Here is a 24,139-nt window from a genome sequence, read left to right as displayed (position 1 = left end):
TGGTGTAGCGGTGGCAGGTATGGTCCTGCTGGGAATCCAGGAGCCTCGTCATGTATTCAGACCCCCAGCTGGTAAATACACGTTTAATGCTACGGAGTCAGCAGGGGCAGGCAGTGCGAAGAGAATACACAATCACTTCAGGTGATTTGTTTGAAGCAGCAAGGGTGTGAAGGACTGGTGGGAAGATTTTCAGTGTCAGCACATGGAGACTGCACACTGTCTTACACTATATGAAAGCTAAGTCTAAACTCCAGTCAGGAGTGAAGAGTTTGCAACATATTTTAAAGTAGTTTTTCTGGCAGATATTACAGAAATGAAAGTTTTAAATTTCCTGAAGGCTGAATTTTGCCAATGTTTTTCTAGCCTAATTTCGTGGTCTCACACAGTTCAGTCAGGTTGTTTTGTAATATTTGGAATATGAAAATGGACGTGTTGTTTATTATTATTCAATGCTTTATAATGTGTCACTATAATGTGATGTTTTTGAGTTAAAATAACCAAACACTGTAAAACCAGATACGTTCTCAAAAACTATAATCTGATTACATCAAAATAGTAACACAAGTTAATAAAGATTCTTTATTAAGGCGCTTTTACTATTCATTTTAAGTGGCACTAACTTAGTTTTGTAAGTTACAGAAACGTTCCATATTAATAACTTTTAAGTATTTTGTTTTCACAGTACAAATACATTTTCACTTAAAATTACTGATGCTAGTTGATCAAGAATGTATGTTTAACTTACAAGATATAGTTAGTTTTACTTAAAAATGTTCATGTAATCCGTTTCAACAATGTTTTGAGTTAAATGAACTTGGAACCTTTACAGTGATAAGTCAGTGTGAGCCTTAAAACCTAAACAATGAGCTGAAAGACATTCCTTTCGACCTGAAGGGAACTGCAGTCAGATGATAATTCTCACCACAAATGGCCCCTTTCACACAGTAATATTTCTTAATTCATAAAAGAAATATTGATTAGTGCAGCTGTAAGGGCAAAAGCATTTTATAGACTCAGCATTTTGTGTTTACTTTCCACAATCACACAACTCTACAAGAGAGCAGATACTAATTTCCCCACTGACAACAGACAACGTGTCTTGTGGCACTGCAGCCACAAAACATCATGTCTATTGAGTAAGGGGAATAATGCTCCCATTTTTTGCCTGGAGATACTCAATCTATTGCAGTTACTATGCTGTTGCTATCATTATCTGTATTGCTCTCTCCTCCCACACAAATTGAATGCAACAAGTTCACTCGGGTTCTCTGGGGGTTGTTCAAATGCATTGTGGGGAATCTATGGAAAAGCCAAAGCAGAGGTAGATAAGGCGGTTTGAGTGAGAGTGGGTGGGTACGCCAACTGTACTTTTACAGAATACTTTCACAGAATAACCCAGCATTGAACATCACAGACAGTAAATTTACTCAAGTAGAACTTTCCATAAACCGAAAACATTTGAGATAGTAGATCCAATAGGTTTTATCTGTTTCAAATGATCAAATGTAGCTGCATCACAAGAAAAAAACTGAATTTCCTCCCTGCATATTTAAATTGCAGAGCAACTCAAGACTGTCTGCCTGATGACACTGCAGATTCAGGTCCTCTGCTTTCTTGCTTTGTAAGATATGTGTGAGTTGCTTGTAAATAATGTTTAAGCAGCAGAGTGAGTAATGTGGTGATGTGAGGTGTTCAGCTTTAGGTATGTCTAGTGGAGCATAAAATCTCAATTTAGCTAATTTGTTTAATTATGAGCACATGTTTCTGCATTATGTCTGCCTACATTGTGCCCTGTAATGGCTCTAAACATGGCCAGAATGCTTTATGATCTGTATTTTTTCTGGTTTTCTGATTCCCAGAAAAGGGAAAACAAAAACATTTTCAATCATTCTCAAAGAAGGCAATCTTTCTCACAACACCCACACAACAAACACACTCAGAAATGTGCCTGCAAACACGCACGTACTGTATGCATATACACAGGACCACTTCCACACTCGAAATCGCACTCACAAACACTTGAACAAGTGCTACAAGCTTGCATGCACCGGCTGAACCAATTGTTTGTAGAATAGACTTCTTATTTAATTACCAGACAAGCAAATTAGTTTAAACTTGAAATCCCAGAGCCACTCAAGGGGAATTAAAGTGTTTCCAAAAGTTTTTAATAGAGAGGAAAATGAAATTTTCTTTTCATGGTGATTGGTTATGTCGCTGAGAGGAAGCTTTTACACTTCCACGCAAGTTTATTTTCTCAGTATATACAATGTCTCCCCAAAGAGAATTGTGAGGGCTTCATCACTTCTTTAACGCATCTGTTATGCAGGTTAGATTGAGAAAAGCATATATATATTTTCAATACTGCACGTTTAGCAACTGCATCCAAATGCTGAATGCTGCTTCTTTAAGTTGTCACTGTGTGAAAGAGGATAATGATGCCATCAGTGGCAATGGTGCCTTCAGGGACAGAACGGATGCAGAGTCAGATTAAATGGAAAATGAGAAAAACACAAAGAAAATGTCTTGGGTTTTCTTTCTCAGCCGTTTGCATATGATAATTCCAGCTGAGTAATTTTATTGTTTTATAAAAGTGACACATTCCTTGCAACTGTAAAGGTTTGCAATCACATTAAATAAAGATGGTTAAACTACAAAATGCACTTTCAAAAGTGATTTTCTAGAGTTCAGTTATTTTTGCCACCACATCAAAACAACCTAAATAAGTCTGTTCTCAGACTGACAATGATAAAAGCTTCATTAGTTTAAAATGAGATATTCAGTTGTCCGGGCCATCCTTGTTCTCCAACTAGGTTCATCCTCAACTTTGGTATTGAAAAAAGTCCTCTTCTATGCCTAGTCATGGATGTGTTAAGGTGAACTGGATAAAAATTACTAAGAATTTAAAGTAGTAAATCTGCTACAGTTATCATTGTGCCATAGAAAGTTTAACAGGTTTAGCCACAGGGACTAACAGTCAGTTTTATATCTAACTGAATGTACATTAGTTAAAACATATTGAAAGAATACTTAACTGTTTTAGCTTGACAAATAATGTAGTGGTTCTTGAAAGCATCTCTGTTTTTCTGCCTCTAACATTGTGATCAATGATTCACGGTTTGGACAGAAGGCAACATGCAGTGCCGCCTTCTCACCACAGAACTGCTAACAGTTGGCAGAAGAGCAGAAACCTGATAGAAAGAAATAAGATCCTATTACTACACTCACAAAAGGAAATAAGAGTTGTCAAGTGTTTGTGATGGCGCCATGTGAGGTCATCATTATTCACCGGGGTTGCTGTTGTGAGAGACACGGAAAGTGAGACAGAGAGACAGAGAGAAAAGAGAAAACGCTGAGTGGAATACATTGCGATGTCTTCCTTATTGTGAGCCCCACTTTCCTGCCCCCACCATCTACATCACTCCTGTCCTCCCTGCTGTCGAGTCATCACATTTCTGCGGAAAATGAGATTCGTTGTGCCACGAAGACTGATGATCCCCTTTAACCTCAACTACTGAAGCACTTCGTTCCAAAATAGCAACCAAGCCTTTTTGTCTCTGCTCTTTGAAGGCCTCTCATATCGTATGTTTAAGTGCTGTTGACTTTGAACATGCCCCCTGTTCCAGGCTTGATAGGCCGCCGTATCAGCTGAGCGACTTGAGGGGGATCGTTTCCTTCAAGCACGCTCAAAGTACGCTCAACAAGCATATCCCAAGGGCAAATTGAATAGCACTGTGGTAATAGACTTGCTTTCTTCACTTGAGCTGTATATCATTGGCTTAGGAGCTTGTCCTAGAATCAGGAGTCTTGTGGTAATGCCAATTTATTTCGCTCATGTTGGATGGGTTTGGTTACACTGCGTGGAGAATTTCCCGGTAACTTCACATCTAAATGTGATAACATGGTCAGAGTAACATGGTCAGAGTAAACAGGTTAAACATATACTATGACACTGAGAAACCACTGAACAAACCATGCATACCTCATTACCCACACATATTATAAAGGAATAATGTGTACACCTTGTGTATACCTAAGGCGATTTCTACAGTATTATGTAATCTAGTGGAGATGAAATGTATGTGAAAGATGGAATATAATAATGAAAGTATTAGCTTCTGTTATTAGCTAATTTAGCTGATCGTTTGTCTTGCAGTCTAGACAGCAATCCATATGCCAATCAAAGGAGCATTTAGGGATTCATAGGTATTGATAAGTAAACAAATGATTATGGTCATGCACATCTCCACAGCTAACTGTGGGAGTGAGTCCTACAAGAAAAGTGATCTTTGCATACCTGTATTCAGATATGAAGGAGAATAACTGAAGTAAGAAATCAGCTCCCACACACCATCGAATCGTGGTAAACTTATTGAACTGCTGTGGTTCCTTCAAGCAACCCTCATCTGGCATTTCATATGGATGCATAAACATATGATGAAGGTTGCTTGTCTGAAATGTAGTTAACTTTGGGAGTGGAATTAGGCTTACGCAGTGTACCCAGTTTCACATTTATATTTATAACAGAACCGTGAATATAAACAGGTCTATAAATATGACAAAAAATATTGGATGCATTTATTTGTTTTTGAGCATTTGGTTTTAGTTGTGAATGTAAATACAGAGTTTTATGCATCTGGACCCAGATTAGGGTGACAGCAGTTTAATACGTTATGTCGACATCTTGTTCTTTTTTGTTATTTGCTGTCATGTGCGAAACTTAAAGTACCAAATCCTTATGGATGCAAGAAAATATCAGCAACATTAAAACAGAATATTTTAACAGTAAGTGTTGTGTTACGGACTATCAGGCTGAGTCAGAGGGTGTCAGAGGTTCATGTAACCAATTTAGCAGCACAAATAAGATTAGGACAGAAATATAACCAGCAGCCAGGTTTGTGCAGGTAAACATAGCCACTTGTTTATTTGTGATATTTTGAAAGAGAAGGCGAGTTTCTTAGGGAGTGGGAGATTAAGAGAAAGAGATACGAAGAGGAAGAGAATATCACAGCTAAAATACAGGGAGAGAAAGTGAGGGAGAGAAAGAATCTTATAGATACAGGGGGAGAAAAAACTATTCTCTGGGAACACAATGCCGGATGGCGTGCTCCAGCTAAATAAATTATCACGGGGGCTATTTTTAAGCTGAAGTGTAAATGCAGTAATCCTTGGAGCAGGAGCTGCGAAGAGCCAACACACAGCAGCCACATCAGGGAATACAGCTCTGCCTTTATCTTCCCCTCCCGCCTGCCCCAGTGTCTCTTCCCTCTCTCTCTTTTTCTCACTCACACACACACACACACATCCTCCACTCCACCCCGTCCCAGCACCTCTATCTTTTCTCGCTTTATCTGTTTCCCATTCCCCTCTTCGTTTTTTCTCTTTCTTTTCTCCCCTGCCTTTCATATGGTAAAAGCCTTCTTTCTGTGTCAGAGTATTTTGCTTATCACTGAGCCCTCTGTGGGGACTCCACCGAGTTCTATTGTAATAAACAATAACAGACCTTTGAACAAGACAGGGAGGGGAAACATGTAAGTGGCACGCAAAGAAACAGCAGTCAGAGGATATTAGGCCACAGTGGGTCATTCTGCAACTTGCAAACAAATCTTTCATAGTCGATGTATAATGTTACGGTCTGATTTTTTTTTTCTGGTCCCTGTGGGAGAATGTTGTCAGGCCCAGGGAAAGTTCCTCTAAGACGCCGTAGTTCCTTGGCAGTATTACGTCTGTTTTGGTATGGGAGAGCAGACCCTCCTATGCTGCTGTTTAATAGCACATAATAGGGTGTCGTTAATCACCAGCGCAGGCTGAGGTTTCACAAGGTTAATGACGGCGTAGCCAAGCTCTCGACTGTGTCCCATTCCTCAGGTATTTATCAGTGTCAGCAGGAACCTGAGAGCTGAGGGTCATAGTTCTCTCACTCACTGTGTCCACCTGTCTTACTACACCCCTTCTACCTTTTCTCACTCTTTTCCTCATTGGGTGTCTGATGTGTAATGTACAAAACACAAATAAACCAGATATGGGGAAACAGCTAGTATGGCTCTGTCCAAAAGTCCACCTACCAGCGCCTCCAAAGCTCACTATTAACATATTATACCATATACCTGTACATTTGTTTAATCCCTAAAAAACCTAAGTGTAAAAATGTTATTTTGTATGTTACTGCACTATTTCTTGGCCAGACGTAATGAATGATTAAAACTGTTTTAAGAGCTGGAATATACAATGCAGTGTCATAGCTAATAGCAAATATTGATGTTCTGATGTTGCTGAAGGCTAATCGCACCAGTAATGTCAGCATAGTAAACTAGGGTATTGTGCTCTCCTGTTTAACACCATGAATCATCTAAAGCCATACCTACCAAAATTTCCACACCTACAAGCATTTCAGCCACAAAGATGCAGATAAAAATATAGCCTAGATACATGCAGACATCAGCATACATGTGCAGGAATAAATGAGGGGCTTGTTTTTACTGTTCCACTTTTTGCTCCTTTGCATTGCCATCTTTAGGCCCTGAAGGCCATGACAGCTCTGTGTCAGGAGAGATATCCTGCATGATAGAGCAGCACAGTAAAGAAATAGTACTGAGCTCAGTTTGACAGTCCCCCACTGAGCAACTAAAGGAAGCTGAAGCATGGGGGCAAGGTCTGTGTTTGTGTGTGGAAAATGTGTGTGTGTGTCAGTGTATGTGTTGGTGGTGGCAGGTGGCACTGGAAAAGGCACAGTAACAAACAAATCCAACTTGACACAAGTTAGAATACCAAAATACAAGCACTTTGAGAATTACCATTTCTCTGTCTCTTACTCTGCATAAAATAGACTTATTTACTTAACCTCACTGGGTTACGCTGATGAGGAGCTCCGCTTTAAAGGGATAGATGGAGAGAGGGAAAACTTCCCGTCAGTTGTTTATGTTGTTGAAATCAGGGCAGGAAAAGAAGCAGGCGTGCCTTCATGGAGTCGCAGAATAAGATGACCTATTTTGAACACACACTGGGAGACAAGGCTCTTTAAACCTTATCTGAGCACCACAGAGGCTCAAAACTCTCTCTCTATTACGTGTTTATATATATATATATATATATACACACCAATCAGCCCTGGTGGTCATAATGTAATGCAGCCCCATACCAACTAACTGTGATGTACTGTGTGTTCTGACACCTTTTTATCAAAACCAGCATTAACTTTGAGCTACAGTAGCTTGTCTGTTGGATCTGACCACACTGTTAGGCAGATCACTATAAGACATGATGTTCTGTGGCCCTATACGGGGCCTATCCTAACTTGTCGAACTTTCAAGCCGTGGAAGATGTGCGGACTCAATGACCCCAGTTTCAACAACTTCCTTCTGCTGGGCACCTTTGTGTCAAGCAGTATACCTAACATAAATCAATATATAAATGAATAATAAGAATTCTCCTCATTAGTGCAAGAGTTTGGCCTTCTTCACTATGGTCTTCTGGTAAATCATCATAGTCCAGACCACAGCCATGTTTATGGTAACTTTATAAGGAGTGCCGAGTCGTACAGAAAGCGAATAGACTCACACACAAGCATGATGATTGGCCAGACTTTAACAAGTAACCTTCAGCACCAATGGATCACCCCCAGTGACTCGCAGTGTGTCGTAGGTCACTGGTGTCATGTGAGAAGTTCTGGGTTGTATTCATCTTTTATTTTTTGCTTTTATTTCAGTTTCTAATGTTGAGGCTTCTGTTAAGCAGTGAAGCACTTGGACCTTGGCTGTATTTGCATCTTTACAACCAGTCCAGTATCTCTGTGTTCATATTGCATGATTCCACAACTCAGGATTTGTGTCCAATGGCAATAATCAATATTCATTCTGTTAAAGATTTGCAATCAGAATTTTGCCTTTTAATCAACTATAACCATTATTTTTTCCCCAGTTATAATCATACCCTAATGCTAACAAAATATTTTAGTTGACTAACCACACCTCAAGAATATTTTTCTTTGCCATAACCACAATCTTTCCCTAATATCAACCATTTTTTGAATTGAGATCCCTCAAATGAAACCATCTCAGAGGGGAAAATCAATCTTTCTTTGAACTGCTCACAACTTATGTGCACACTAAGGCCATAACGTGTGATATGCAGTCACATGCTTCATTTAAAGTGGCATATGCCAAACCTTTTGGGAACCACCACCAGTGTTTGCTGTGTTACCTTTTGCTTAAATCATCTATTTCTATCTATTTCTATATATTCATCTATATAGTTCTTGATGGTTAATGACAATGAGGCTGAATGTGAATTAAGCAATTATTGTCCAGCCACATAGGTTGATAACTGATTTATTTATCAACGTTGTCCATCCTGTTCCTGAAGGCCAGGATTTGAATTGTGAATGAAGGTATTCAATCCAAGCAATATTTCTTACTGTCAACAAACCCCATGAAAAGACCAAAATCAATAATGTGTCAGCCTGTCTCGAAAAAATGTTTCCAACTTCATAACCTTGTCTGTAGCACTCAGGCCCTAGCCATTTTTTTAACATTTAACATTTCAATAATTTTCTAATACAGTGGAAACTGCAGCAAGTTACTCCAACAGGAGTGAACAGTGCATTTGTTGGAATATTTTCAACTGAGGATTAATATAATTATTTACGGCAGAAGGATGGTCTTTGTGGAATCGATTTTTGGAATACATTGTGTCCATCGTAATAAAGAACGCAGTATGAAAAGGTGTCTCAATTTTTAGTCACACTAGCAGCGTAGGGGTGTCAAGTCAACTGACATTTCCTGTAGTGCCACCAGCGGTTTGACATTTTTGTTGTGGTCTAAATAGCACAACAACTATAAATTAACTAAACTAAGATAGTGAAGTTTGTAAACATTAACAGTAGATTGTTAATACTATACCTATGAGTATATTAGCATGCTGATTTTAGCATTTAGCTCAAAACACCATTTTGCCAAAGTACAGCCTCACAGAATTATTAGCCATGGCTGTTGAATCTGAGTCTTGTGGAAATCTATGATACAGAGGAATACGCTTTACCAGGCCTTGGCTACACAACAAATGCTACTAGCATGTTGTTGTTGTTGTTGTTGTTGTTGTTGTTGTTGTTTTTTCCATGGCATTTGTTAACAATAAGAAAAAAGTTGCATTTCACCATTCTTATCCTTTAAAAACATTTAAAGGTTTCCAGCTGTCAGCCTGTCAGGGATACTCTGCAAGGTAAAGCCTGGATCCAGCCTATAGAATACATACTTCAAAGCTGGATGGACAGAATCAACACAAATGCATCTTTATATACGTTTTTACTGCAAGACGTGGCACACAGCAGAGGGGTGACAGATGCGGCTGCACGCTGAGGTGTGTTCAGATTAAACAAGCAAGACACGTCTGATTACGAATGCACAGGTGAGAGCCATGGAAAGAGATATGAAGATGGGAGAGAAGCATGGCAGGAAGAGAGAGAAATTTTGATGATCCAGACGTTTTACTACCTGTCTCTGAAAAGCTCCTCATCTGTTAATACTGGCAAATCACATTCTTCACTCGTATCGGTGGCACAGGAGACTGAGCTACTGCAGCCTACAGGAGCATTATTTGTGTGTGTGTGTGTGTGTGTGTGTGTGTGTGTCTGTGTCTGTGTCTGTGTCTGTGATGTGCGTGCAAGCATTCATGTGTGAACGTATGGGTATTAGACCAAATCCGTGTGTGAATTACACTGCGGAACAGTACATTAATAATAGATCAACTCTCCCTTTGTTTGGGACGTAAACGTGATGAGTGGGCCTTGTAATTGGTTAGTTTAATAACTGGAGACAAACCGAGTGTTCTCTGCCTCTCATTCACACACACACACACACACACACACACACACACACACACACACACACACACTTGCAATTACACACCACAGAAACATGTTGAAAATGTAATTCTCTGTCAGACACTGGAACACACACACACTCCACACTCATGTCAGAGAGGCATTCACATGCTGGTCTGTTTAATTTAGGTTTGGCAGATTATAGTAATTATGTTAAAGAAAAGATTTTCCAGAGTAATTTGCCCTTTTCTGTCCTTGAAGACTGAAACAGCACTAGCGGAAGGATGATCATACTCCTTTTGTTTTACTCTGCTACTTAACTGTTCAACTAGATTGGAAAATATGTTTGCTTAAAGGTTGTAAAAGCATCCAGGTTTTTATTGTTCTGCGTGGTTTTATGGTAACAATAATCTCTTTGATCATCAGAAAATGTTTTCCTATGAACGTAACCACAGCCATAACAGCAAACTATCCTTAATATTAAAATGCAGAGCATGTGTATTGTGTGTTTGTGTTTGTGTGTGTGTGTGTGTGAGGGAGAAAGGATTTGTGTGTATGTACTGTGGCAGCCAAGAGAGGCATAGTGACGTACATAAATTGGAAAAAGAGTATGTCATTGAACTGCACCTCTGGGCATGCTTTCCATTCAACACTACCTCAGAAAAAGTGTGTGTGTGTGTGTGTGTGTGTGTGTGTGTGTGTGTGTGTGTGTGTGTGTGTGTGTGTGTGTGTGTGTGTGTGTGTGTGTGTGTGTGTGTGTGTGTGTGTGTGTGTGTGTGCTTGTGATCGAGAGAGCCAGTGTAAACTACCCATGAAATTAAGACTCAGAGCAGAGTTTTCTGTGTTTGATGGTGTAAATGTGGCTGTTTGCGTCTGTGTGTGCAAACTATCCTTAAAAACAGGATGTAGACCAGTAGACGTTCCTGTGTGTATGCATACGTGTGTGTGTGTGTGTGTGTGTGTGTGTGTGTCTCACCATTGTCCGATGGCAGAGTGGGGAGGGGGATTTGAAGAATCTTTCGAACATGCTGACAGCTTGTCAAGGCCCTCCTACGACTGTAATGAATTTCAGCCTTTTGTGGTGTGTGGTCCCACTGCACTGATAAGCCCTGGCATTAATACAGTTAACAAGGAGTGTGTGTGTGTGTGTGTGTGTGTGTGTGTGTGTGTGTGTGTGTGTGTGTGTGTGTGTGTGTGTGTGTGTGTGTGTGTGTGTGGGCTGACATGGTGTTTACATGCTTTTGAGCAGAAATAGCTTGAAGCATTGCTGTGTTTGCCAATAATGGTGACTATTACGTTGTTGAATTTGCATGGCTGTTAAAGTGTGTGTGTGTGTGTGTGTGTGTGTGTGTGTGTGTGTGTGTGTGTGTGTGTGTATTAGTGTCTGTGGGTGTGTGTGTAATAATAAGCAAGCATATGACTAATTACATTTATTCATGTTCTGTACTTAAGTACAATTTTGAGGTGTTTGAGTATTCCGATTTTATGCTGCTTTATACTTTTGTTACACACAAAAAGATGAGGAATAACAGCATCAGTCATATCAGAACAACATGTTTACGTCAAGTGACAAAACACCTCTCGTGACTATAAATTATCACTGGAGCAAATGAGGGCGTCATGTGACAGTATTATAGAGTGAAAAAGTCAATTTCAGGAGGAGGTTGGATTGGATTTCCACCATTGTTACCAAACCATAAATACATGTTCATTTTCATAGCCATAATGATGAGGCACCCCTGACCTCAGCAAAGTAGTCGTTTGGACTGAAACGTTCAACCACGATCTTTCCTTAAACTTAACCAAGTTGTTTTTGTGCCTAAACTTAACCAAATCTTAACCATAGCATTGTGACAGTAATTGGTTACAGTTTTGGAAGTCACAGACCAGGTCAGGCTGCTGACAGTGGTATCAGATCAGAAAATGCTTTTATGTATTGTTATAGAGCAGGGGTTCACAAACATTTTTTATGTCGAGGACCCCCACAGTAGATGCACATTAGACCACAGAGTCCCAATTTGAGAGGATTTTGTATTAAAGGTCCAGTGTGTTACATTGAGGAGACTCTATTGGCCAAAATATAATATTCATAGGTATATACATAGGTAGGAATGGATCTGTGTACTTCTTCCACCACTTGAAAAGTCTGTCTGCAAACTTTTTCTTATTCCATATTTTTTTACTATGGCCCTGAGTTTCAAAATATTAATATGAATCCTCATCCTTGTGTTGGCTCTCTGCCTTCAGTTGAATAAAATAATATATAAAATGACAAATCTGTTTCCTTGCACCAAGCTCTGCATCCACACACACACACACACACACACACACACACACACACACACACACACACACACACACACACACACAAGCTGTTGTCAAAGTCGGGCTGGCATGTATCTTTGTGCCTTGTCATCACATGCTCCGACTGAGCTCTAAATGTCACTTGTCTCTCTCCGCTTCATCTGCCTGACTCATCCTCCTTGTCTTTACTCTGCATTTGAAATGCTTCTGTGTGTGTGTGTGTGTGTGTGTGTGTGTGTGTGTGTGTGTGTGTGTGTGTGTGTGTGTGTGTGTGTGTGTGTGTGTGTGTGTGTGGGTGTGACACTGACATGTGGTGGTGTGTATGCGTTTGATGGACACACTGCTGCTCTCCACCTCCCTTTGTACGGCGCCTGCAAGCACAATGACGCTCACTGCATTGATTTTCTCGTGCCATTTTATAATTATGTCTCTTTTTTTATTCGTCCTCCCCCTTTCTCTCCCTATTTCTCTCTTTTATCCTGTCTCTCTTATCTCCCCCCTCTCTCTTCTATTTTTCTAATTCCATCCCCCTGATCCATTTTTATGCCTCACTGTGCCCGTGCTTGTTATCTTGGCCCTTTCTCTTTTTTTTCCTGTTTGATCTCAACTTCTTAATTTCCTCTCTCATCTACGTCACTTCGCTCAGTTTCGGTTTGCACCCGGCCCTCCCCGCTCTTCCTGTGACGGTCGTCATTGTTTCTCTTTTTGCTCTTCTGTGTTCATTTTTTTTTTCTATTTCTTGCCACTAATGATTGGACCTTGTTAAAACTTTAAAATAGGTCTTGGGTGATCAGACCACAAGGTGACTAAAATACAAGTGACCACATTGTGAGACATTGTGATCCGATCCCTCAAACCACTTGACTTGATGTTTTGTATGATAAACGCTAAATCTCCGACAAGGACATAACAGGAAAATACATTATCAATGCAAGAACGTTGTGTGTCACAAATATGTTTGTGCTGTATCTCAACAGTTGGAATAGTCTGTACATGTACATTAGTTCTTAAAACATTTTGGTTTTCTAGTCTGTGTGAAACAAATCTGACACAGATGTGAATGCTTATGTGTCTCGGTTGTCCAAGACACGGTTCAGATAATCGAAATGCATGTTAAAACAAAGTGTAAACAAGCCTTCTGTTTCACCCCCAGCCGTCTTTTCTATTATTTTCTCTAATTAACCTTTCACTGTCTCTTTTTTTCCCCTGCAGCCTCTCTGGAGTGCAGTCCATCTTCGCCATAGCCTGGCGGAGCAGGAATACCCGGTCACAAAAGGACGTAGACACCCACCGCCTTGCCAACATCCACTCAACATATGATCCCCCAGACTTCTCCATGGAACAATCACAACTCTCTGTCTCATGCCTTTGGTCTCCGTCCTTGTCTTCTCCAAAGGCCGATCTGGAAAAAAAACTCATGCCTTCTTCCCAGCCACTCCTGAGAAGCTCCCACGAGTTCTGACTTGCTTTGTTTCCTCGCAGTCCAAACAATTCCTCACAGCTTCCTGGAATCTGACCAAAGGTTTCCGTTACAGGCGTCCCATCTCCAGTCATTTCTGACCTTTGCAGTCAAACTTCCACCAGGCCTCTCACGCTATAACTCCTACACTCCTTTCAGACATCACTTCACTCCCTCTCTCTCAAGAACCACGCCAGCAGCCAAGCCCTCCTAATCTTCATCTACCCAGAATTTAACACTTGCTTGGCTGGGTTTCCTAAAAGCATTTAAACACAAAGATAATCTCTGCACCATTGCCTTGTAATTGGACATTCTCGTGTGTGTGCTGATTTGCTTTTAGGGAACTCACCTACCCTTACAGTAAACAGTGACACCTATAATCCACTTCTACATTCAAACGCAGTCTCTTGGTCTGTTTGTGGCATGTTAGCTCCTTCATTGTAGCACTTAAATGTGTATTTCCTCCCATACAATACTCTTGTGGTGCTCTGCTGAGCCTGAGACTTTCAGTGGTGGCAACATAATGACTGTCCACAACACCACTACTATACACCTTTCCTCCCCTTATTCTTCCTCCTTATCTCCTCACAGACTATTCCCACAACCGCAAAAGGGGCGAGACATTTAACACAATCTTGTATGTGTTTTGTGCTCTTTCTCTCTGTCATTCTGTGCATAGATCCTGTAAATGGTGTTTGACAACGCCCGGTGAAGTGTCCGTATCTCTCCTCACTTTTTGTCCTCTCCATATTGTGGATCACTCTCTTAGGGAAGACAGTAAGCCTCAGAGAACTTCACTGTGAAAACAACCAACAGTTAGTCTGGGAATAAGCACTGAACACATTAGATATGGTTAAGTTGGCTCCCACGAAATGAACGACATCGATGTGAAAAAGCAATCTGAAGGAGATGAAGCAGAACCTGAAAAAAAAGGGATGAACTGCGAAAAGGAAATTCCCTTGGTGTCACTAAAAGCACCGTACCAGTAGGTAAACTGAAACAAAGGGAAAGGGAGTGGCTGAAAGAAAAAAAAAAGGAGCAGGAACAGCAAAAGGGCTTTGTGAACCGAGAGATACTTCGACTTGAAATTCTTTACCGCTAATGAGGAGAGAAAAAGAAGAAAAGACATCACGGATAACAAAAGAAGAGCCTTTTTCATTTCCTCCCCTCTGTATCGCCGACTCTTTATTGCTTTGTCTGCTTTCCATCTCACTGCTTGAAACTATTTTTAGATGAGATATATTGAAAATAGTGTAGAAAGGAGATGTGCTGTGTGCAAAAGCTCATTATGGAAATGTTGTGTGTCAATCTGTTAGGAAGATATTCTATTTATCTCTGATGAGAAACTCAAATCTCTGTCAATGTGAATAATGGCCACTCACTGTTGATATTATAGGTATTTTAACCGCACTTAAAAAGCACATCTGTCTGTCATGAAACAAAACAGCTGTTAATCGGACCATTGTCATCTTCTTCACTATGTCTATGAGTGTAAATACATTATAATATCTTGTAGCCAGTATAATGACCTCTTAATATCAGCCACTGATTTCAGTGTACTGGAGTGATATTTATCAAAAGCTCGTATCCACGCCGGTGTAGCATGAGCTGTTGTCATGGTAACAACATCTTTCCTCTTCTGGATCGGAGCTGTCAGTCAGAGGAGCATAAAATAACTGTTGCGGTCGGAGCGTGGGGGGAAAAGAAGGGGGTCAGCAATCGGCCCCTGAGAGCCATTGCGTTTTAATGGGATTCCATTTGTACATGGGTCCCACTGTGTCCAGCAATTCATTGTTTGGATAGTAGCTGTAGCCTAATGCGGCAAAGACCTGTGGGCAGATTGAATAGTATTGATCAGTTCTTCGGGACATACAGTCGGTCCTTCAGGATTACAAAAGCTTCAAGGACTGTGTGTGTGTGTGTGTGTGTGTGTGTGTGTGTGTGTGTGTGTGTGTGTGTGTGTGTGTGTGTGTGTGTGTGTGTGTGTGTGTGTGTGTGTGTGGGGGGGGGGGGTGACAGTCACATAGGAATGGAGTTGTTCAGGCTAAAACACAAGTGGCTATTTCACGGTCGGCTGGAGATGGCGTGTCCATGTCTGTCAAGGCCACAGGAGGAAGGGGAGGTCTCGAGCTTCCGTTAAGTTTGGAATTTCTCCACTCCTCAATATCAGGTTAGAAGCCGGGAAAAATGTGAACTGGGACAAATGGTTTGCAGTGATGAAAGCTTGGTGAGTTTGAGACCTGGATTCATTAATGCAAATGCCCCTTTCTGACTCTACAATATAACTATTTTCAATAATATGATTAATTGATCATCACTCTTCATTATACGTAATTTAGTATACCCTCTTAAAGGAAGAATTTGCAATTTTGGGAAATACACTTGATGAGAAGATTGAATCCATTCATATTTAAGACAATTAGCTTAGCTTAGCTTAGCTTAGCTTAGCATAAATAAACAGCTAGCCACTATTTAACAATTTACATCTAATTTGCTTGTTTGTCATTTTTGCACTTTGTTTGTATGAACTTACTTTTGTTCTTATGTTCAAATACTTCAGACCACTTTCGAGCAAAAGTTACAATTTAGCCGGAAATCATTCGCTTTCTTGCAAAGGGTTAAATACTAAAATTGATGCCACCTCTTATATTTGATCATTCAATATAAAGCTACATTCAGCAGCCAGTCAGCGTAGCTTAGCATACAGACCAGCTCTGTCCACAAATCCACCTATCAACTGTTTAATTGGTGCAAAAACCAAAGTGTAGAAATGATAGAATGACAAATTGGATATAACATGTTCATTAATGAGCTTCAGACATACTTGAGGGTGGATTTTGTTAACATTAGACAAAGCCAGGCTAACTGTTTCCCACAGTTTCCAGTCTTTATTCTAGGCACTGAGCTACCCGTCAGCCGGCTCCAGCTCTATACTGAAAGGACGTGAGAGTGGTATCAATGGTCTCATCTAAGTCATCTAAGATTTCCCCGAATATCAAACTATTTCTTTTCGTTAAATTTGAAGCTTTTCTCGGATATGGTCAGAAGCCTTCAAATTTGCACATAAGAGACTGACAAAACCAAAGTCCAGGCATTCCCAAATCCAGAGGGAAAAGAACACAAGGCTGACTTTGTGTGATCTCACAGTATATGAACCACTTTCCTTGGATTTCATCATATTTTTGATTGTGGCCCTGTAAAGAAAGTGCTGTGTGTATTCAAATTCAATTGCAATTCTGCTCTTCAATGTGGCTGTAAAGGATTATTGAAAGTGTTCTATTCCTTTTAACTCAAAGCGTCTTTGAAATTAATTTTTACAAATTTCATGCAGACAGTGTAAACTTTGGGTCAAGACCTAAATTTGCTTTCAGGCTTTCCACTACATAACAAATGTAGCAGTCCGTTTTAGTGATCCATATCCCAGGCTGCGGCACAGTAATAACCCTGGGTGTAGGCAGTAAAATATTGATTCTTTATTGTTACTCTCCAGAGTGTGTGCTTGCTCCCTACTTGCAGGGGGAGGGAGCGAGGGGAATAGATTTTCCTCCAGAGGCATGAGGGAAACTTTCCACTGTATTTTTGGCTCTGATATCCAGGTATAACCAGCTCAAGATCTGGCAACTGTGCCAAGGTGTCCGAGGATTTGCCTGAACTTGCTCAGTGCGTAGTCTCCCAGTACCTGTAAAAGCTTTGGCACACACTCATAGATGCTGATACATAGTGTGCGGTTCAACAAGAACACCAGACTGAACCTCACACAACGTTATTGCACAAGATCTTTCACACATGCTGGCACGCATGTATAACTGCACCCAAACCCAGACTTTGTGTGTAAAATACACATATACAAGCACACACATGGTGACACTTACTATATACACACACATTTTTCTCAGCAAATTAGCAGTAAACACAGTCGCAGCCGCTCACAGGTTTCACATTAGTTATGCATAAACAAATGTAGAAGCAAACATGTAAGTGACGCCTCAAACACAATCAGAAGACAACAAATCTAAGATTCTTTTTTTCTGCTGTGTTGAGAGCATGTTTTGATTCTGTTCTGAGTGTTTTTGTAACCAACAGGCATGCAGACCAAGTCTCTACTCCCAATCTATCTACATATAAGGTGCCTAATGATGGATATTAATGACGATATTGACATCATGATGAGTATATATAATAAACAGATTAATCTTCATGTATAATGTGTTCTCTGTTTATTCCTGTGTGTGATTGAAAAACTAATAGTTACGTCTACTTCTATATCTGCTCACACTGTGCAAGGCTTTGTGTGTGTTTACATCTACTCACGCAGCAGATGTAGACTGAGTTTGCAAAAAAAAAGAAATTACCTGACAGATGTGACAGATGTTGTAGCTGAAGAGGTGTGACGTTGGAGTTTGGGGCAGGTCTCCTCTGGTTAGCACACTGCAGCCTCCATCAGGGACCTCTGGGACCCTGCAGGAGACGCTGTAGATCACAACTGGAAATCACTACGAGCACACATGCATTTTGTGTGTTTTCTCAGTTCTAATGTGCGCACACACACGCAATACGTGTATCCACAGTATTTATTTTTCATTAGTTTCGAATGCCACATTTCAAAACCAAATGAATGTGCAAACTCATGTCAAAAATAAATACCCTGGCCACAAACAATACTCATCTCTGATTGGCTATTACCTGCCGTTCTTTATCTTTCCACCTTTAATTTCCTCTTTTTGTTTCCTTGGACAGTGTTCTTTTGCTGAGGCATGGAGGAGGAATACGTCCTGTTAGTTGCATTGATGAGACGAAACACCAGCAAGAAACCAATATGCGAACAGAACAGTATGAATATGAGCAAAAAACATATATATATAATTGAGCTGCATTAAATTACAACCACATACAAAGCAACACATAAATGTGTTTAAAGTCGTTTAAAATGTTTGCCTTTTATTTCTAGGTCTTTAGTTAGGTTATTTTCTGGAGGGAATTTTATTTGTCTGTGTTTATGTTCTGCTGTGTCTTGTTGTACTGTTTTTTTTATTGCACAAAACACAACGTTATTACATCCAAAATAACAATACAAATGAGTATATAAGCTGTTGTATTTTTGATGGCTGCTCCAAGGCCACCTTAAAGTTAATTGTAATGATGTTAAAGTATCAGTTTGGAATTGGGGAATATATTCTTACTTTACTCTTTGCCTTCTTGCTGAAAATTAGGTAAGAAGATGATACCACTCCCATATTGTTCAATAAAGTCAGAGCCAGGAGACTGTTAGCTTAGCTTAGCATAAAGAATAGAAACGGTGGGAAATAGCTACTCTGGTAAAAGTGTAAAAAGGACTTGTTGTGATTTTACTGGGGGGTTATTTGAGGGACTATTTCTTGGCTTAGAGCAGTGATACTTTTGTAGGTTTTGTAGGCATTAAACAAACAAGATGGAACATGTTAATTGGCTTTAAAAGTACAGGCAGATTTATTTTTACCTTCAGTCAGAGATAGCTGTTTCTGCCTGTTTCCAGTCTTTATGCTAAGCTAAGCTAACCAGCTGCTGGCTCCAGCTTTACACTGATCAGATAGACGGGTGTGGAATCAGAAAGCTATAGTTATGCTAGAGGCAGATATACACAAGTCAAAAGGATTTCTCACACCCTCTCAAACCAAGAGCTGTTGTTAGAGCCATTAGATAAAGCTGTTATATAATATGACTGTCCTAAATGTGCTTAAAAGTACTTTAGGCTCCAGTTTTGGGGGAAATGAACTTCTTGTTTATTTGCTAGTTGCAATAAGGGAGGATACAACTTTCAACGTCCAGGTTACAAAAAAACATTTTGAGAAACTAATTATGCAAAGGTGTCAAGATTAATCCCACAATGAAATCAATCTTTGGGTGATTTTAAATTGATGCCTACAAATGCTACACATGCTGTCATACATTTGCTTTACATGTGCTGCAGTGGAGAGGGGTGGGGTGAGGGGGAGGAGGAGGAGGAGGAGGAGGATAACAGGTGTGAGGGATGAAGAGAAAGAGAGATATGACAGAAAATCGCTAGCACTCAGTCCCCTGCCTGCCTCTCCGGGGACCTGCAACACACACCCTCAGCACTCTGGGCCCCCACCGCCTGCCTGGATGAGACCTGCACAGTTTTTTGGGGTTTTATTTTATTTTTTTTGTGTGTCTGCAAATTTTCCACTGTTTCCTCACTTTTCTGTCCCTCTTTTCTCTCTCTCGCTTTTGCTGCTCTAATTCTATCCATCACTCTGTGTGTTCCAGCATCTGGTGAATGTACAAACATGTACTCTCCCATCCCTTCTTTCTGTCTCTGGTATCATTTTATTGCTTTGCAGTTTTTAGCTGTGTCTATTTCTATAACCTTTTTTTTTTTGTCGCCGTGGATACTCTTCTCTTCTTCCTCCTTTTTCCTCTATTTATGTAGCCTCCCTCCCTTGTGTCTCTGCATCATCCTCAGCCTGGTTGTTGCGCATAACGCTCTGCATTCCCATCCTCCTCCGTCGCACATTCATGTTGAGCACAAGCAAGCGGCTGTATGAATTAAACATCTTAGACAGTGCACACGCTGAGCCTCTTAGAGTGTCAGGATGAGCACTGGTACTCAGATAGGGGGCTCTGGCCACACACCGTGAGTGTTTGTCAGTGTGTGTGCGTGTGTGTGTGTGTGTGTGTGTGTGTGTGTGTGTGTGTGTGTGTGTGTGTGTGTTTGTTACTCAGTACTTGACACTGTATCACATTGAGCAGCAAGGGTTATCACATCTGTTTTCCTTCATGTTTTATTGTTGGAGGGGACAAGGAGCAAGAAGCTTCCTTTTAGTGCTAAAGCTTTACCACGTTGACAAAGAAAAGTTTCTCTCTCCACCTTCTCTTTTTCACACTCTTTCTGATGCTTTTCCTGTCTATGTCTTATCTCTCCCCTTCTCTTATCTTGTTTGATTTCTCAGAACGTGTTGTTTTCAACTAGTGGTTTGTGTCAAAATAGTTTCTTGCTTTACCCCCCCCCTTGCCTATTCCCCCCTATTTTGTTCTCTTGCTTTCATTTTTATTCAACTTTTTTTCTTCTTTTGTTTGTGATCTCTTTGCTTTTTGTCCTTCTTTTGTCTTTTCATCTATAGCTCACCCTCTCCTCCCTCTGCATCTACTTTCTCTCCCACTTCATTTCTGTTCTCCTGTTCTCACTGATCTTGTCAAAATGACTGATATGAAAACCTTTCAAAACAATTGATGTTGCTTATTTTGGCGAGGATCATCCCCGATCTCAGTGGGCTGTGTGTCTCGGTGTCTGTGTCTCTGTGTGTGTCATTATCTCTACATGTGTTAGTATCTGCAGGTGAAAACGTCAATGTGTGCGTTGTGTACATCCCATATCTTTACAAAACTGTGCACACATGTAAGTGGGCATCAGGAGAGCCTCTTCACCAGCTGAGGAGGTTAAGCCTTCTTATCAACCTTCGCTGTGTGTTGATTCAGTGCAGATCGAGCTGACATCCATCCGGTCGTGAACTCCCAGTCCCCGCTCTCTGGCACCCGGCTATGCTCTCATTTCCAACAGCCACTTTTTATAGGGTGTTATCTTGCCAGCTTTGCCACGACCAGTGTCAGTACAGCGGAGGATAATGCGCACTTCCGTTACACTGATTTACTGTGGCAACCTTTCAAAATTCAAGGGGTCTTTTTCAGGTCAAACAAGAAGGCTGCAAAATCTATTCAATTGGACAACCGCAGTGTACAGAGGAAGATAATGGGTCGGGAAAATGAGATGGCTCCATCTTAAAACCTTTGCATTCAGCTCAGCTCGCTCCTAAAGTAATGTTTGTACCTTAAAGCTGCATAAATCAATACTTATGTGTAATGTGAAAGGATTCACTCAGGCAACTATTGGCTAAAACATTTTCCATACCAACTTTATTCAGTGATATAAAATTCATGTTGTGTTTACAGATTGTTTCACGGCACTCATATGGCCAAAGAAACAATTAATGCAGATTTAAAGTTGTTAATGCAAAGATCTTTTATATCAAATCATATTTTTTTTGCTATTTGTGGATGCCATTTTTCAGCAATATCCAGTCAGGGTATTTGCATTCTGTTGCTTCCCTATATAGTACTTTTCATGGAAGTACTTTATATGTTTCCAAACATTTCCTGTGAATTCCTTGTAAGATTTTACACAATTTGAATTCGAACAGAGACAGGACTCCCTACACAAGACTAAAGGTGAGTGCATGCATTTCATGTAATGTGGAAGACAAACAACATAAACATCCAGCACTGTAAAAACATAAAACTCTAGCTATGGGCGTCACTGTAAGACTTTTAATGTTCTATTGTCCTGCAAAGCACTTTGAACTGCACTTATGTAGAATTGATCCATACTTCCATGAAAAGTCCAAACCAACAACATGTTCTCTCAATACTTTCCGACTCCCCTATCCCATTTTTTGGCATTAAGCCCTAAGTCTGTTGGTTCTTAGTAAAGATGTAAATCTAAAAACAAGTCCTGGTGTGGATCAAAATAAACTGCAGGAAAAGGTCAGCCTCAGTGTGGCTCATTAATGTGTTTTTAATCGTTTTTGCAAGGAGTGGAGGTCAATGGCACAGAGCAATAAGATCAAGCATTGGATACACAGACAATACTTGTTTGTAGGATCAAGTCATTGTTTGTTTTGGCCTTTTCATGTGATTTGCTGATGAAGAGAAAAATTGAAAAAGACCACAAGACATATCCTCCAAGATTATATTTTATAATATCACAGAGCAGTGGGATGTCACTGCAAGGACAAATAGGAAACAGCTTAAATAGAGCGATAATGTGCCGTCTTATTCTCATCAGAGCAACCAATTAAAGTACGTGTCACATTTTTGTAAAGCTTGATATCTATTTATGTCTTTTCTGTGGTGCATGTAGCAGTGGCCTTTTATTCATCTTAACAGCTATTACTCCTTCTTTAAGTCCCCGCTTTCTTTCTGTCTGTGTGAAACTCACGTAACCTTTCAGCCTTGTGATTTCAATCTGTCTCCCTTCTTTTCAGTGATGTATTCAAATAAGAAATTGCTCTTCTTCCGAGTCCACAGGGAAATGTTTTCTGGTCAGCCTCCCATGGCGGCAGCGCAGTCACACAGTTGAACAGGCGACGGCAGGGATGCCACAAGCTAGCAGACGCCCGCTGCCCGGTGACTTTTCCCAGCACCTCGCACAGCTGTGTGCTCCGCCGCTCAACATCAAGGGGAAGTCGGGGTTATTACCACTATGTTTATGTGTCAGGCCGAGTCAATTATACCTCTGACGGCAGAAGAGGGGAAAAAAAGAGAGAGAGGAAAAAAGAGAGAGTGCATGCGGTAAACTTCTCTTCCCTGAGGCTGTGTGTATGTCAGTGAGATCCTGAGTTTTCTTGGGTTTTTTTGTAAGTCTGTGCATGTGTCTGTGCAAATGTGCTCGTTGCTCCACAGGTAGTGAGAGAAAATAAATCTCCACCCTCAGCTCCCCCCTACGTTCGGCGGTGATGGAACAGGCAGGAGCCCCTACTGGGGAGCCAGAACCTGGGGGCCTCCAGCCAGCAGGCGCCACTGAGGATGGAGGGGTGCTGTGAGCTCGCTCGTTAAACAGCCCTGCGCCCGACCCTAATGATATCCGCCGGCATTTTTCCTCCCCCCCCTGCCCTCTCTCCCACCACCTCTCTCACACTGTATCTCTCCCTCGTTCCCATCTCTCCTCTCTTTTCACATTCACTCTCCCTCCAGCCTTCCTCCCTCTCCAGCGTTCTCTCCTCTTTCATTCGCCGCCACCATCTGCCTCTCTCCTCCCCACCCCTCTTCCCTCCCCTCTAAACTCTGTTTGGGTGAGGAAGTCAAACCCGTCTGGTGGAGGGGATAGAAGGCTCTGTCATACTTGCCTTCTAATGAGCAGTTGCTCTGTGTGCCACCAGCTCTGACAGAGCCAAAATGGCCGACACATTTCACACTGCTGGGCCTTGATCTGTCTGGTTTGTGAGTGACTGGCTTCATGGTTTCACTGTGGAAAAATACCATATTGAAAAAAAAGAAAAGGATAACACAAAAAGAACAAAAAACACAGAACAGAAGAAATGATGTAACATGCTGCCTTTGGTGAGAAATCGTCTATTCTTGTTTTCACTGTTGCACAGAACTGGGACAGTAAAACGTGGGGTGGTGCTGATATCCTGAGGGGTTTAAAGTACAGGCCTGTTTGATGGCCTCCTCACTTTCATCCACAGTGTGTATGAGTCAGTATTCATTTAGAGGCTCTTCATTCTCCATTTCCCCACCTGTACAGGACATGTGACATTTGTCAGGGTATTTCCACTGCCCTGGTGAATGATTAACATCAGTGTCCTAAATTGCTCCTTTACTAGAAATGTTATTGAGACAGAAGTTGTTTATTTGCCACAGGTCGTATTTGTCTAACTGGTTTATGATCAATAGAAAGAGGACATTTACGGTCAGTAACCTGAACCCAAACAAACTAGTACGTAAGGGAAATATTTTAATCCAATGCCCCGGACATTCATTGTGTTTTAGTGCCTTCTGTTCTCTGTTGT

General features: G+C 40.9%; 1 protein-coding gene across 3 annotated transcripts in view; it reads left to right on the top strand.

The window, feature by feature from the left end:
- samd12 (sterile alpha motif domain containing 12) overlaps positions 1-17,782 on the top strand; it is a 97,547-nt gene extending 79,765 nt beyond the window's left edge. For all 3 annotated transcript variants that reach the window (XM_051390286.1, XM_051390285.1, XM_051390284.1), the window contains exon 5: positions 13,331-17,782. In XM_051390286.1, the coding sequence (XP_051246246.1) occupies positions 13,331-13,362 (32 nt within the window). In that variant the 3' untranslated portion in view covers positions 13,363-17,782. The remainder of the gene's footprint in view (positions 1-13,330) is intronic.
- Positions 17,783-24,139: the final 6,357 nt, after the last annotated feature.

Source organism: Dicentrarchus labrax, unplaced genomic scaffold, assembly GCF_905237075.1.
Source record: "Dicentrarchus labrax unplaced genomic scaffold, dlabrax2021, whole genome shotgun sequence".
Classification (NCBI taxonomy): Eukaryota; Metazoa; Chordata; class Actinopteri; family Moronidae; genus Dicentrarchus; species Dicentrarchus labrax.
The sequence above is the reverse complement of the archived record's forward strand: the minus strand, read 5'-3'. Positions and strand labels throughout refer to the sequence as shown.